Source organism: Pelmatolapia mariae, linkage group LG7 (genome assembly GCF_036321145.2).
Source record: "Pelmatolapia mariae isolate MD_Pm_ZW linkage group LG7, Pm_UMD_F_2, whole genome shotgun sequence".
NCBI classification, from domain to species: Eukaryota; Metazoa; Chordata; class Actinopteri; order Cichliformes; family Cichlidae; genus Pelmatolapia; species Pelmatolapia mariae.
This window is the reverse complement of record NC_086233.1, coordinates 50,044,795-50,060,986: the sequence shown is the minus strand read 5'-3', so window position 1 is coordinate 50,060,986 and position 16,192 is coordinate 50,044,795. Positions and strand designations below refer to the sequence as shown.

The window sequence follows — 16,192 nt, the reverse complement described above, 5'->3', positions numbered from 1 at the left end:
AGTGTGTGTGAGATAGACATGAAAAATTGGTTAGCCCAAGGGATTGAATGTAGGCATCAGAGAAGGCCGCTTTTCTCTCTCTTTAAACAAAAGTGGGTCAAGCTATATTAAACTTCAACATCTTTAGGAGCGGCTAAAGTTGTTCTGACTGAGGATTCAAACTCTGGTGCATTTTTTGCCTCTGGTCTTTCTCATTTTACTCTACATTAAATAAGTTCACAGAAAATATATCACTTGTTTTGGTTGGTTTGTTTGCTTGATTCATCGCTTATTAATCTGCAGGCTTTTAATAATTTGAGTTAAAACAGTGCCGGAAAAAAGCAAAACAAACCACATGAGGTTTAAAAAAATCCCCAAGGATAAAACATTTTTAATAGATAAATGAGAGCCATTGTGAGGCTACAAAGAACCAACCACATATTTATATATTTTATTGGAAATCTGTTATAAAAACCACATTGTGTGCATATCTAATGCAAACTAATACACATACTGTATCACTGCTACAGTGAGGTCAATAATATTTTGGACAAAGACACAATTTGTGTAGTTTTGCCTCTGCACTACAGCACAGTGGATTCTAAATCAAACAATCGAGATGTGATTGAAGAGCCAACGTTCAGCTTTAATTCAAGGGGTTTAACAAAAGCACTGAATTAAGCATTGCTCATTTTTACAATATAAATTGGACAAGATCGGTTTTCTTGTTCTTTCATGACAAATAATATTCAAAATTCATTTGAAAATATTATATTTTGTGTCTTTTAAATATGAGACGAGATTTCAGGGCAAGTGAGGGAGGACTGAAAAGACAATATAAAAACTTCAGGAGCAGCCAAATCAACAATCTTACATACTTGAACAGATGGTGTTGTCAGCTCAGCAACACCAAAATAACAAGAAAGACCACAGAAGACAACTAAAGTCTGTGATGACAGATTTTTTTTTCCTTAGTTAAGAAAAACAACTTCTCAACATCCAACCAAGAATACTGTCAACGAGGCAAGACTATCACTGTCAAGATCTACACTCAAGAGATGCCTTCGTAAATGGAAATAAAAGGGTTTACAACAGGTGCAAACCACAACAAGTGCAAACCACTAGTTACACTCAAGATCAGGAAGGCCAGATTAGACTCGAAAGACTTGGAAACATCTAAAAAGAGCCTTCACAGTTTGGAAACAATATTTGGACAGGTGAAACCTGAAAGATGAATTTGTACCAGAATGATGGGAACAGAAAATTAGACAGATGGAGAGAAACAATTCATGATCTGAAGCATACCACATCTGTCAAACATGTTGGAGGCAGTGCTATGGCATGTGCATGTATGGCTGCAATTGGAACTGGGACACTGGTGTTTCATGATGATCTGACTGCAGGTAGAATTAGCAGGATGAACTGTGAAGTGTGCAGGACTGTACTCTCTGCCTAGAGTCAGCCAAATACTTATAAAAATGGGATATTCTTCAATGGCCAAATAAGTGACATGATCTCAACCCAGCCGAGGCGCTTTTCAGTTACTGAAGGCAAAACTGACGACAGAGAGACCCATCTCAAGTTGGGGAAACCCAGCGTGATGTCCATGGGTTCTAGACTTCATGCAGTCATTGAGTGTACAGGATTTTCACCAAAATAATAAAAACAGTCCTTATATTTCAAATTACATTCGTTTGTAGAATTAATTATGCGCCTCTAAAAATGGAGACATCTGTCTAAAATATTTTAAATTTCCTAAACAGTTAGTGCAACACTTTTGTTAAACTACTTGAATTAAAACTGAAAGTCTGCAGTTCAGTCTTAGTTATTTTATTTAAAATCCACTGTGATCTTAACAGAGGTAAAACTGCAACAATTGTGTCTTAATCCAGCAAATTATGCATCTTAACGTATAGTATTACATTGTGTTTTCCATCATACATAATAAAGTTTCAGTTTTTTACTGACTTTGAAGCCAAATTCTTCCAACATATGTGGATCTATGTAAACGATTCCTCTGTGTGCACGCTTATAAAAGCCCCCATTTCTCTGTTACACATTTGTCACGTTTTCAAAGCGGAAAACATAAAAAGCCTTGACAGAAAAAGAACATCATTTCCGACGTTGTTTTTTAGCTCAAGTCACAACAGAGCCTGACACAAAGGAAACAATGCCTCCAGTCTGAAGTCATCCCACAAAAAGCTTTACTTTAGAAGTCTCTCAACCCAAAATGGATCTTGCTCGACAAAGACACAGTTTGAGGATGTGCACTGAACAAGAAAAAGCCTATTTGCTGTTGCCAGTCTCCTTTAACTTGACATCCACAGTGTGAGTGTGAACTGATGACTGTAATCAGTCTCCATCTTGGGCCATGCACGTCACTGCAGCCTGTTTCACCCAGGATATCTGACTATGATGTGCCGTTTGCTTCTGCATGGCCTCTTCCTCTTTGCAGTTAGCTGTGCTATAGTGTATACATCAAAAATGATCAATAACGTGATCGATTCATGATCCCTTCTGCAGCCACTGTATTCCTTGAATTCTGGAAAAGAAGAAGGGCAGAACTGACTTATGACTGGGATCTTATTGATTGGGAGGAGGAAGAGGTATGTTAGACATATGCTCAAATATATGATAACCTCACAGTTTTAATGTGTTCATGCTGTAAGAGAGCTACAGTTCAGTAGACAATGCTGGAATATGTGTTGTTAATCAGGAGGAGCTGAGGCCTCAGTTTGAAGCCAAGTACTCCAGGATGGAGAGAGTTAACCCCATCTCCGGCAAGCCCGAGCCTTTCCAGCCTTTCTCAGACAAGCTTAGTCGGCTCATGGTGTCTGTGTCCGGAATATTCTTCATGGTAAACCCTTTAACCTTTGAATAATCTGTCTTTTTGGGAATCAGGCTCGGTGTAAGCTCACTGTTATTTTGTGTGCCATCTTTATTAGAACAGTGTGATGCGTTTGCAGTGGTGTAACATCTCCCCCTGCTGGACAAAGACCATACTCAAAGGAAATGGTGTATTAGCCCTTTCTCATGGCCTAATTTCTCCTGTTTACATATAAGTTGCTTCTGATTATGTATCATCTAAATAGTTAAATGTTTCTAAACTTACAGTTTTTTCATATTTATGGCACACTTCTTCCTTATAGGATAAATTCAAAACTTTTTTCACCCTGTTAATCGTACTGGTTTAAACTTTTTCTTCATCCTTTCTGCTGTGCTTGTCTTCTCTCCATCACCTCTGCTTAGATTTCCCTCGTTCTGACAGCAGTGTTTGCTGTAGTGGTTTTCCGCCTTATTGCGATGGAGAAGTTTGCTTCCTTCAACTGGCATTTTGTGAAGAAGAACTGGCAGTTCGCCACCTCTGGCACCGGTGTCTGCATCAACTTTATGATCATCATGTCTCTCAATGTGGTGGGTGCCCGGACGAGCATCATCCCACATCCCACGTTCGCATTTTCTATCCCATAAATATTTCACTCAGCACTTATTTAAGACTTTTTTTCATTCCAGCCTTCCTCTCTTTCTCATAATCATTACCCTCCTCATCCTCCTTTTCCTGTTGACACTGATGTGTACTATCATTTTGTCAGGTGTATGAAAAGGTGGCCTATCTGCTGACTAATTTAGGTGAGTGTTTCATGCATTTATGCCTTCATTATCTTTGGCTTCCCAGCTGGTTGCACATTATTTATTCTCTTCACCCATCTGCCTCACAAACCCCTGTCCCTCCCCTTTTAGAGCACCCACGGACGGAGTCTGAGTGGGAGAACAGCTTTGCTCTGAAGATGTTCCTGTTCCAGTTTGTGAATTTAAACAGCTCCACGTTTTACATCGCCTTCTTCCTCGGAAGGTAGGCAAACTGCCATAAACTTTACAGTGACTGTTTACACCGACTTTAATGAGGGATTGTGCAAAGATGTTTCCTTTCAAACTCCCATGTCATGACATCTGCCAAGACTCCTTCCCTTCCCTTCCTCAGCCGGGAAAATCATTTTTTTGGGGGCTTCATCTTTCAGCAGTTACAAAATGCCGCCCTGCCTGCAAGTGTAACTAGGTCACGGATTGTTGCACATAATTAGCACCTCTAAGTGTCTTTTTTTTCTACTCTAAGTTTATTATTATTATTACATTGATTGAATCAACAGCTAATGTTGCCCGTCTTAATTTGATCAGGTTTGCTGGCAGGCCTGGAAAATACAATAAACTCTTTAGTCGATGGAGATTGGAGGAGGTGAGTGCAATTAGCCATCAAACGTAAGTAGGTGATTATGTCAGCAGTGACTGGGCTGATTAGTGCCTTCTGTTTTGGGATATATTTAGAAATTTCAAGTAATTCATCTTTCTAATGATCCGCCTGCATGTGAACCATTAATCTCACCCCATAATTACTGTGATTTTCAATTTTAATGATTAAAAAAATGGAATCGGATCAAGTGTGTCCCAGAGTTTGCTCCTAGCTCTGAATTATTAGGTACGAAATATGAATGATACGGTTTTTGTATTATTATTATTATTTTTCATTGAAATCTTTTTTTCTCAGTGTCACCCAAGTGGCTGTTTGATTGATCTGTGTCTGCAAATGGGAGTCATAATGTTCTTCAAGCAAATCTGGAACAACTTCATGGAGCTCGGTTATCCGTAAGTGCCTCATTATAATCGCACGTCTCCTTGTCTATGAACTATTAGAAATGACATGAAGCTTAATGACGTGAATTCAAGTGATGGCAATTAACAGGCTGTATGTAGTTTCTGCACGGCTTTTCCTCTTTCAGCCCATTAGCATGTGAAAAGATTTTTCTCCTGAAGAAGCACATCAAATCCTCTCGCATGTGGCTCAGTAAAACAGTTCCTGCAGAGCACAGTGCTTTGCCAGGGTTTATCGCTACTCTCTATGTTTTCAGTCTGCTGCAGAACTGGTGGTCTCGTAGAAAGATGAAGAAAGGAGGTGGTGGAGGGCAGAATGTAGAGAATAAGGCCCAGCTTCCTCAGTGGGACAAGGACTGGAATCTGCAGCCGATGAACGCCCATGGGCTTGTGGATGAATATCTCGAAATGGGTAAAAAATGCACTCCTACTAAGAATTGTGTTTTGGCTTTCTGGAGAAGGAAATAATCCATGCAAATGCAGGCTATTATTCAAGCCTCAGCATTTTTTTTTTTCGTGCCAGTGTTGACATCCGAATGATTCTTTCCGCTGCAGTTCTTCAGTTTGGCTTCACCACCATCTTTGTAGCAGCTTTCCCGCTGGCTCCTCTCCTCGCTCTGCTCAACAACATCATTGAGATTCGTCTTGACGCCTACAAATTTGTCACTCAGTGGAGGAGACCCATGCCTGCTCGAGCCACTGATATAGGTCTGTGCGGCTCACACGACATCTTCTTGGATCAGAGTCACTTTTAATTATTGTTTTTTCTTCCAGCAGTAAAATGTTGTGTTAGCTTAACATGACCTCTCCTACAGAGATGGATATGTTTCCATATCCTGTCCTTCTGCAACTCCATATGCTGCACCTCCCCTCTCATCAGCCCATCTCCCCATACGATTACAAACTGCATCCTTAAACTGCCATATGACCCAGTGATTCATGTGGCATGTTTCCTCGTAATTAAAGGAGGAATCCACCCTGAAACATTTAGAAATTCCTCCGCTGTAATGAACACATTATGTGTCAGTCACACAGCATCAAAGAGCTAAGCTCCTTTGAAGGTTTAGGCTGACATTTCCTGATCATCCACACACAGATGTAATGCAGATAAGGAAGAGAGATCCTTTTTATCTACTGTCTCTGTCGTCATTCAACTGCCACAAAACAAAACATTTTGTGTAATTCAATAATACAACTCATTAAAAAAAAAAGAAAGGATGCATGCTCCATTACCGGAAGCTGTTCAATCGCATTCGGGGACATTATTAACTAAGGCAGAAGTAAATCGAGTGCAGTGAAGTAAAAATGGCATCTTGAAAATTGTTACTTATAGAGCTTGAGCTACACATGTCAGGAACTGCTAACAACTGTGACCATAAAAGGTTCATTTCTGTTATTTGTGACCTTATTGCTAATATGGAGTCTTGTCACACCTTCAGTTTCTCTGATTAGAAGCGAGCCAATTAGATGACACTTACTATGCGCACGATCAGTAGGTTTCTCTCTCCACCTGTGGAGAAGGAGCAGGATTGTTCACCCCGGCAGAAGCTTTAAACAAAAACCTGTGCAACCTATAAATTTACTGCAATTTAAACTTTAGTTTATTGGTTAAAAAGGGAGCAAGAACAACTGAATAAGATGGCCTCGTCCTTTATTATTATAAATTTATCAGCTGCATTCTCATATTCACTGCATGAATGTTTAATCAGCATATCAATTTATCAGTGCCTACAGTATTTGATGTAGTCTGTGTTTTATAAAGCAAAATACGGTATGCTGCTCATGTCAGCCATTGCAGATAAAGGCACCCAGGTTTAAACCAACATACCAGCTGTTTTTCTTTCTTCTTTGTTTTGTCTGTCAGGGATCTGGCACGGGATTCTCGAAGGTATTGGTGTGCTGGCAGTCATCACTAACGCCTTCGTCATTGCCATAACCTCAGACTATATCCCCCGCTTTGTTTACGCCTTCAAATATGGCCCATGTGTGAACAAGAGGCACCACCATGGCAATGAGTAAGCCTTAAAAACAGCGTGTACACTTTAAGTGCTCTGTATGTAGCCTATGCGGTTTACATGATGGCCGTCTGCTTTCGCCCGTAGGTGTTTGCAAGGCTACGTGAACAGCAGCCTGTCCGTGTTTGACATGGGTGAGCTGAATAACAGAAACCACTCGGGATACTGCAGGTACAGAGACTACCGAGCGCCGCCCTGGAACACAGTGCCATACGAATTCACTCTGCAGTTCTGGCATGTCTTGGCTGCCAGGCTGGCATTCATCATCGTCTTTGAGGTCTGTAACCACTGGCCATTTCTCTTCTGTATGTTTACAAGCAGGACAAGCAGCTAAAGCTAAATCCTCTTACGCTGTGCCACTTTGAGTCAGCCTCAATATTTTTGTAGCTTTGCAAATGTTTTACTTTAATTATTTTATGTGCTGAGACTGAAACCGAAACCTCACAGCAGTAATTTAAGTGATTTTCATGGGTTAATTAAATCAAGGTCCTGGAGAAGGCTGAGAAAATTCTACCATTCAAAGCCGACCAACTAAAAAAAAATAAAAAGCATCACAAATTACATGGTTGCCATGCAAGATATTCCCTTGACAACACTGCCTTGCATATTCTACACTACACTACATATAAAAGATAGAAGGGCATATGAAGTTCTTTGGGTTTACTTTTACTCTTGCATGCTCCACTAATACCAAAACAAAGTTGGCATCTAAAGCACGTGATTTCTCTGGATGTTGACTCATGAATAATTTAATCTTCCCTCAGCACCTGGTGTTTGGGATCAAGTCCTTCATAGCGTACCTCATTCCAGACATGCCGAAGGATCTCTGCGATCGCATGAGGAGGGAAAAGTACCTGATGCAAGAGATGATGTATGAAGCAGAACTCGAGCATCTGCAGAAGGAGAGGAAGAAGAATGGGAAGCGTTATCACCACGAGTGGCCTTAGCTTAAATCCCCCCACCCTGTCTCCGCTACGCGACCCTCAGCTCGCAAGCTCCACCTCCCTTGCCTGCTTATTTGTGTTTAAGCTTTTAGAGTCTAGCTTCACTGATGGCTGATTCTGTACACCAAAGACACCCTCTCGAGATCCTCCCCAGACCTGGCACTGGCCACTCCCTTGCCATCTGTTCCACCTCCCGGTTTCTGGCTCTGACCCTTTCTGCCTCCGCCCTCATCCCTTACCTGGCTTCACCCAACAGGGTGCCCTTGGGTCTGTGCTGCATTGTGGCTTAGCTGGGAAAAAAAAAAACAACTTTGCAATTGTAATGTTTACTATGCAGATCAAGGGCTGCAGATCAGCACTGTTCACTGTCCCATCCTGCACTCTCTCGCTCTCTCCGTGTGGCAGCTACTACTTTGCTTTGACTCTGCAGTCCAGTGCAGCTCGCAGCATGGCCGTGTATCCCCTCCCCCGCCACCACCCCCAACCCTTCGTGAACATCAGCAGAGCCACTTCTGTGTGACAGAACTACAGTGGCATTTTTATTGTTGCAAAGTGATTCTGGTGATGTGGCTACCAAATAAGAATGACTCTGTTCTTGCTACCTAAATGTATATTTGCTGTTGAAGCATGCTGATTAATATTTGCAAAGGAAAAAAACAAACAAAACAAAACTGAAAAGCACTCCTTGTAAAGGATGTTAGCATCCATTTAGTACATCTGACAAAAAATTCCCTCAGACATCACAAGAAGTGCATGGTAATCTTGCTTTGTACCTTTTCGATAGACAAACTTCCTGTCTCGAGGCCTGGTTCACATGTGTCTGTACTCAGTGTGAGCTGTGTGTTAATCTCTGTGCTACCGCTGAGCTTGATTGTCTCGAGTTGAGGAAATGTGAATTCTGTGCAATTTGACTGTGCCTACAGTGTAACAACATGGCCGCGTACCACAATTTGTGTCACCAAACATCACGTGTGCCTGTGTTGTGCAGCACGTGCTTTTTTGTTTTTCTATGAAGTGCAAGAAATATTCTCTCTCCTCATCCTGTTGTCCTGATCTGCAGCAGACTCTCTGAACTCTCCTTTTAGGATTTGTTTTGGACATGAGTCACGCCGCAGTGTACCTACTCGGATCTGGGCTGACGTCAGCAGCGCACGCCGTAACGTAACGTGTACGCTCGCATGCAGGATCCACAAATCTGCTCTTCCGCTCTGACCCTCGCAGTCTGGTTTTCATTTGCTGCTGGAAGCCCCAAAGCGTGGTTGAAAACTTGGATCACTTAGAAATACCTGTGGCTTGGATGTTCAGTTTTGAAACGAACTTCTATCCGCTGTTCTTCGCTCGCATAATACACTACAAGCTTCTGTTGCAGACTTTTATTAAACACACAGTTTCAGCAGCTGTCTGATCTTTGATCAAACAGACGCGAGAGTTTATTCAGTTGCAGAGTGGTGACATTGCCTTTTTTTATATTGTGATCAGATTTGATGTCATGGATTCGAGAAGTGTGTTTTTGCCTAATGAACTCAGGAAAATAGGCATCGTGGCGAGGTTGAGTCGGGATAATTTCCTTTCTCTGCGCTGTTGAGTTTGAGAGTTAAAGGGTGTGTGATGTGAACTGAGATGGGGACTTCAAACACTTCAATGCATGATATTGATCATGTGGTGTTAAATGTAAAAATGTTATGCACTGTAAAGGTAAAAGCTGCACCAATCTAACATCTGAAGGGAAAATTTCTACCCTGAATGCATTGCACAACACTGACAACATTCTTCATTTTGCAAGGATTGTCCTCCTTTCTTTATTTTACTTTGCCTGTTTTTTGTATATACATTTAATGACGTACGTAATGTTTTTATACATTTTATTTTGTGCTATCACGTGCAAGTTCACTCATTCTCACCCTCAGATAGAAAACGTTACGTCCACTTGTCTCAGGTGTCCTCTGAATGTCTGCAATGATCAACTTTTTTATCATATTTTCTAAGATGCAATCAAAGGTATTCTGCTTTTTTTAGATATATATTTTTGCACTGCCATGTTTTTGCATGACTCTAATGCGCACTCACAATAATAAGCATGTTTTTTTTTTACTTTGCTGTATGTTAGAGCAGATCAAAGATCATGGAACACACTCACATACTTCATTTAGTTGGCATTTTTTTCAGGTTGTTGGTCAAAAAACTCCTTTCGGGTCACATTCAGTCCAACGATTCATAATTTCATTCACCAGAGAGAGAGATATTTGCTTTCAAATCTTATTCCAATACTTAGGAAAGTAGTCAGTGTTTTCAGAGTATCCTCCCTGCTATGTGAACACCTAAAATCTATGCATGTTGTTATCCTTGAATGCTATGTTTATTTTGAACAGTCATAAATGTACTGGTACATTTGTGCTGTGGAGTATGCATGACTTAACTACTGCTTTGAGCAGAGCTAACTTCTGTAAAGTTGCGTCTTAAACATATCACTTCCCTTTTTTTTTTAGTGTTGATCGTTTCTGGAAGGACCGGTGTGTTTCTAGATGTGGCAGGATTTTATACTGGTGCAGTATTTTCTAAAATAACAGCATGATCTCCAGACTGATTAATTTAAAAAAAAAAATGTCTGGGACTTTTACGTAGAGTCTGATAAAACATGTGAAACCTCAGACTTCTTCCGCTTGGACATTCAGACGGGAATTATAATCACGCTTACACTCTAACAGCTGAAGCATTTAACCGAAGGGAATTGGGGTACTTTATGAATGAATAATTACATGACCTTGGATGTTTGGCTTACCCAGTTACTAATCGTTTCCGGATGGATCTTCATCAGTTCACCTCACTGATACTAATGCTGCACAGTGGTGGAAAGGTGTCTCTCATGCTTTCTACTGTTGGCAATAGCACAATCTGGGTATTGTATAATAAGTAATAATAGCGTGACCTTGCACATCTCTGAAAATATAGCAGTCTGGAGGGGGATTAAGCTTTCTGTTCTATGCCTCCTAATAGGATTGTGCTTGAGCAATGATGTACTTGAAGCACAGTGACGTAGGCCCGTAGATTTATTTGTATAATAGGACGATAGCAGTCGTGACATGAAGTGTATCAATAACATTGTTTACTTTGTTCCTGTTTACATGTAAAAAAAAAACATATTGAAATGTATAAAAACAATGTAACATAAACTAATTTGGATATCACTCTTTTCTGTAATAAACCATGGATTGTATCTTTTAAATCAATTCTGCTCGCTTCATTCTTGTCTCTCTTATAAACAGCAGAGAAAAGGCCTTTGTGCCTATAGCTGATATTCTTCACACACCAAAGGGTGCTTTTTTTTCCCTTTCTTTCTTTTTTCCTCACTATTATCATAAACCACCAAGCCTCTGGCCACAGAGTGTTCATGTAACATATTGTTAAAAAAAATTGCATTGCATTTCTGTAACAAACCCACTATTTGAGTATGGCAGGGGTATTTTTTCCCCCACAGCTATGTTACTGTTAAATGCTGCTTCTCTTCTATCTGCTTTTCCGTTTATGTCGTCTTGGTTAACATTAGTCTTCATTTTTTACAGTGAAATCTAAACACTCCAGAAGAAACATGGTACGGTTTCGTTTACTTTGAGCCCCGATGACTGATATTCTATACTCTGAGTATTTCCTCTCTTCTGGCGCCCACACTGACATATATCCTTTCACCTCTTTGACTTAGAAAGCCGTGGTTTGACTTTCATGTCAGTGTTGAGCCTTTCAGGGAGAATAGCATTTCAAAAGTGGATACAGATATTTTTATCTTCTAGTACTGTTGCTCCATGTGAGGGGAGCTAGACCATGTGGTAATGGAAAAACTTTAAAGCCTCAGATCTATAGAAGGAAAAAAAATATACCACTAATGGACAAAAAACTAATGAAATGGAAGCAAAACACCCAAAAAACAGAATCAAATTATAGACGAGGGAAAAACCAGCGACTGAAACAATGTAGCACTAACAGACACCTACTATCCTGCAGTACTCTAAATACATTTGAGTAGTAATAATACACTTACCAGCCACTTGATTGGGTAAACCTGTGAAAATGTTCATTAACACATACATCTAAAAGCCAATCACATGTCAGCAATGTAGACATGGTCAACACAACCATATGGTTCAAACTGAGCATCAGAATGGGGCATGAAGGTGATGTAAGTGACTTTGAATGTTGCATGGTTGTTGGTACCAGACGCGCTGGTCTCAGTATTTCTGAAACTGCTGATCCACTGTGATTTTTCCACACAAGTGTGTCTAGGGTTTACAGAGAATGGTCTGAAAAAGAGAAACTATTCAGTGAGCTGCAATTATTATAGTCAGACTGCTTTGAGCTGAGAGGAAGGTAACTGTAACTCAAGCAACCAAGATATGCAGAAGAGCATGTCTGTAGGCACAACATGAATGCACCGATCTTACACTCTTTACGCTCCTGCCAATACAGGAGCATCCAGACCCGCACCAGCAGATTCAGGGACAGTTTGTACCCACAAGCCATCAGGCTACTGAACTGCTGAAACACTGGACAGTTTATTTTGTACAATCAGTCTACACCTCTGCACTAGAGCCTACAGTATTTTTAGTAATCTGTATTTATTTATTCTATTCTGTTTTATATATATATATATATATATATATATATATATATATATATATTCTTTATTTATATACCTTATCTTATTTTTATGGTTCAGGCCTGCAGTGTATTGCTGTGATGGGTGCCATGATTATCATTTGTATTATTATTGTTGTCATATATCTCATAAAATAAAACAAACTGAGAACATTCTGATTCTGCTGAAAAAAAGAAGGAAAAAATGAATGAATAATGTAAGAAAGTCAAACAAATGGATAAAAAGGCTCCAGAGAGACAAGCAACCTTTTCACATGTCTGCTCCCCACAAAAAGACAGATGCTCTGGTTCAACACAATATTTATTCTCCACTCAGAAGCACGTTAGTAGCTCTGCCACTAAAACAGGAAGGTTATTCACATTTTAGGCTGAGCAACCATATGATTTAACCATCTTTCCACCCCTGACTGCAGACATCAGTTCTTGGTCTCCACGAGCAGCGCCATGTGACTGACGTTATTGATACAACACAGATTTACACTACAAGTTAGAAAGGCAATCAATAGATCCCCTGAGACTGCCGTCATAAATCCACCAGCACAGATGTGTAAACAGGACAGCGAGTAAATAATGACCAGCAGCAACAAATCAGAGCACTGAGGTAGCTCAGTGCAGGAAAATGCTCTCAGCATTATGTAGGGAGGTGTTTACTCTTCCATAATGTGTATTTAATGAGATTTGTAATGGAAAAATATGTTTTCACAAGCAAGTCAGAATATGTATGAATTTTCCACTGATTTTATCTGGTAGTTAAGTTTTAGCTGTCCTAGAGAGATGATTCAAACATGATTCATGGTCGTTCTCCAGAAAGAGATCTCACAATCTTTTAGTCAGTGTGCCATGACATTTTGTGCAGACATGATCCTCACAGGTTGAAAGCCCACTAACATTTTCCTCTGCACCCTCTGCGTCAGCGTAGAGGATGTTCCGAGTGAGTTTTCTCACCAGCTAAATGGACTGGTATTTACTGGTCTGGCTTTTCGCTTACCACTCAAAATGCTTTTACATTACAAGCTGTGTTCAACCATTGACACACGGTCTGTGCAGTTTAAGTGCATAAGTATTACGCAGAAGCTAACATGCTAATGAATGCATCAGCAACAACTGTTGTGTCGAAACGTGACCATCTGCCAAAAATGATTGCCCATATTTGAACTGTTGTAAATCACTTGTTGGCCTATAATCTGTCAAACATCTCTCTCATGAATGATATCAAGCCATTTTGAACCAGAAAGAACATTCATGTCACGATGTAGAAGCTGCAGTCAGTGACTAAAAGTGTAATTGACATTTAAAATGTCTTTTTCCAAAGAGAAGTGGCCAAGAGGGCAGCAGAAATTGCAAAAAATATAACATCACAGCTCTGTAAAGATATTCTTTGTGGTCAAAAACGACTGGACTGATTATACTGTAGGCACAATAATGCAGTCATAAAGATACTTACAAAACAGGTCATTTGTTTATTTTATATATAAGCCCTTCATAATTCCTGTTGACTCCAGTCTATGTACCAGTGTAAGCAAAAGTATTACACATAGAAAATATACAGAAACATTCGAAATCACTGTTTGGCACAGCAACGACACTGGAGGAGCCAGGGGATCGAACCCCAAACCTTCTGATTAAGTGCTCACCAGAGTTTCCATCAAGTAACAAGTTTTTTTTCTGTCACAGCATTAGAAAAATTAGGGCTCATAGTCTGTTTTTTTTTTTTTTTTGCTCCTAAAGGTCATTTAGTAGCCCAAACAATCCAAATAGCGTTCCCATCAGCTTCATTTTTTGTTTTTTTGGTTTTTTTGTTAGCAACACGCATTCTAAATGGTAGCCATTTTTGTCATCGTGAGTAAGTTTTTTTCTTATCTGGTGGCATAATACCTATCAGAGAGAGACAATTTTAGACATGCAGCTGAACCACTTTGAGTGACATTTATAAGAATATAATTTGGTATTTTGCAGAGCATACGAGGGGAAGATAGATGTGCAGCAGGCATGTTGGGAAAATGAGCTGGGTGTAAAGAGGTGAGACTCAGATATGAAGCGTGAATAACAGCGATGATGGATGAGTGGACCTAAGTAAAGCCTCCTGCACAGAGAAGCAGCCTCAAATTACTTCACAGAGCTCAATGGATGAAGGATTTGGCAGCCGTGCAGAGGGACAAAGCAAAACCTGCGTCTCTGAAGCACCAGGACCTTAATGAGCAGACTCACTTTGATTCATCTACTAATAAACATCTTTTTATGCCATCATGCTATTATTCTCATAATACAGTTAGCAGTAATAGTATTAGGAGAGTGGGTGTACTCCCACACCAGAACTCATTTTACTTTTGAAAGCATTTTTTGGTCGTTTGCTCTTGCGGTCCTCTCCTATTAGAGAACGTGAAAACTGACAGTGAAGTGCACACTGCTTCAAAGTAAACATAAAAGATTAATCCAACATCTGGTCCTACCTTGTAAAAATGTGTTATGTTGCATCTGCTTGGCCACTTTAACATATTACTGGTTCATGTTTGTGATTATTATCCTGATTATTCTCGTTCATGTGTGTTTATACAAACCTTTATTAATTCGGGTGCTGGTAGCACTGAAGACAGTCATGTCAGTCACTGCTGCGCTGCTGTTGATGGTCTCAATGCTGGTGTGATAATTATTAGCAAACTGGTTCTCTTTATGTTTTAAGGTGCAAGCTGCAACACAATGCTCAGAAAATCTATGAGAAGTGAACACAGTCCAGAAAAATGTGTGAACTTTTACAAGAAGTTCAGTAAAGCACACTCTAGTAAAGCAAGCAGTGGAAGCTGTGTAGCTGTGTGGAACTAGGGGCACTTAATTCTGTGTCAACACTTGCGTGGGAGGTGAAATCTGCAGAGTTTCCACATGAAAACTCATCATTAAAGCGGGCGACTCAACACAGGAAACGAGAGTGATGAGCACGGGGAGACGACAGAGAGACAGTGCACAGGAGGGAAGGGCAACATGACAAGCAAATTGAGAGCCTTAACAAAAGCCATTTGCTTTCTTCTGGATTTATCTGCAACTGATTCAGAAAAACAAACAGGTCATCTGCATATGATTAGTCAGGGGAAGAGGAGAATCAGGACTGAGCATTAGCTGTTATTGCTTTCATAGCAGAGCGCAGAGGCAACGCTTTGTTAACATTGTTCTATTTAACAACATTATCAGGCAGTGTGAGAAAAATCTCCCTCGTTTAGACTTTTGAATATAAATGTGACCTTCAGCAGGTGGATTTCCAGTGAATTAATAATTTAATGGTCCTTCATCACAGATGGGTTGGTGACCTTGTTGCTTTCGGTGATGAGTATGCGCAGTTCATAACATAAAGGCATAAACCCTTCTACTGATCATAATGCTACAGCTGATGTAAGAAAGCTGACAGTGGCATGTTTTGTAGTTATATTAATAGTCTATTGGGGCTACTGACAATTATTTAACAATTATTTGATTGGCTTCAGTGGATTTCTTCTTTTTGCTTGTAAGATTGTCAAACTGGGATGAATAGCAAGCCAGAGAAAAGCCTTTTGACTTTACGGTTAATTCCCAAACCCCTTACAGTTCACGCTTTGGATGCTAATCAATTTCAACTGCAGCTGCAGTGAGATCTGACTGATCTGACTCGGCATGTGATCTGCAAAAATCAAACCAACACAGCTTGAAACAAACACTTTATTGTCCTGTGGTGGTGCACATTCAAGACTGAAAGGCTTACCCATGTGTTTATGAAGATCCAACTTGTTTTACTGAAGCATGAGATATAAAACAATCCTTTTTTCATTTGAAATGTTACATTTATTTAGTTTTTCACCAAAATTTCTTACATTTCTGTTTGGCACTTTTGGTTTTTTTAACACCCCGATTTGTTTTCCTGTATGTTGCTGCCAAATTTAGCTCATTTTACAAAACTACCTCTCTTGAATATTTAATGAAAAAACACTTAAGGGC

At 40.0% G+C, this 16,192-nt stretch overlaps 1 protein-coding gene across 3 annotated transcripts in view; it reads left to right on the top strand.

Moving 5' to 3' along the window:
• The window catches only part of ano3 (anoctamin 3), a 39,739-nt gene extending 28,951 nt beyond the window's left edge, over nt 1-10,788 (top strand). For all 3 annotated transcript variants that reach the window (XM_063479501.1, XM_063479500.1, XM_063479499.1), the window contains exons 14-25: nt 2,503-2,585; nt 2,696-2,836; nt 3,229-3,393; nt 3,573-3,609; nt 3,721-3,832; nt 4,156-4,213; nt 4,523-4,620; nt 4,884-5,038; nt 5,182-5,334; nt 6,491-6,641; nt 6,729-6,918; nt 7,406-10,788. In XM_063479501.1, the coding sequence (XP_063335571.1) occupies nt 2,503-2,585; nt 2,696-2,836; nt 3,229-3,393; nt 3,573-3,609; nt 3,721-3,832; nt 4,156-4,213; nt 4,523-4,620; nt 4,884-5,038; nt 5,182-5,334; nt 6,491-6,641; nt 6,729-6,918; nt 7,406-7,588 (1,526 nt within the window). In that variant the 3' untranslated portion in view covers nt 7,589-10,788. The remainder of the gene's footprint in view (nt 1-2,502; nt 2,586-2,695; nt 2,837-3,228; nt 3,394-3,572; nt 3,610-3,720; nt 3,833-4,155; nt 4,214-4,522; nt 4,621-4,883; nt 5,039-5,181; nt 5,335-6,490; nt 6,642-6,728; nt 6,919-7,405) is intronic.
• The last annotated feature ends 5,404 nt before the right edge of the window (nt 10,789-16,192 follow it).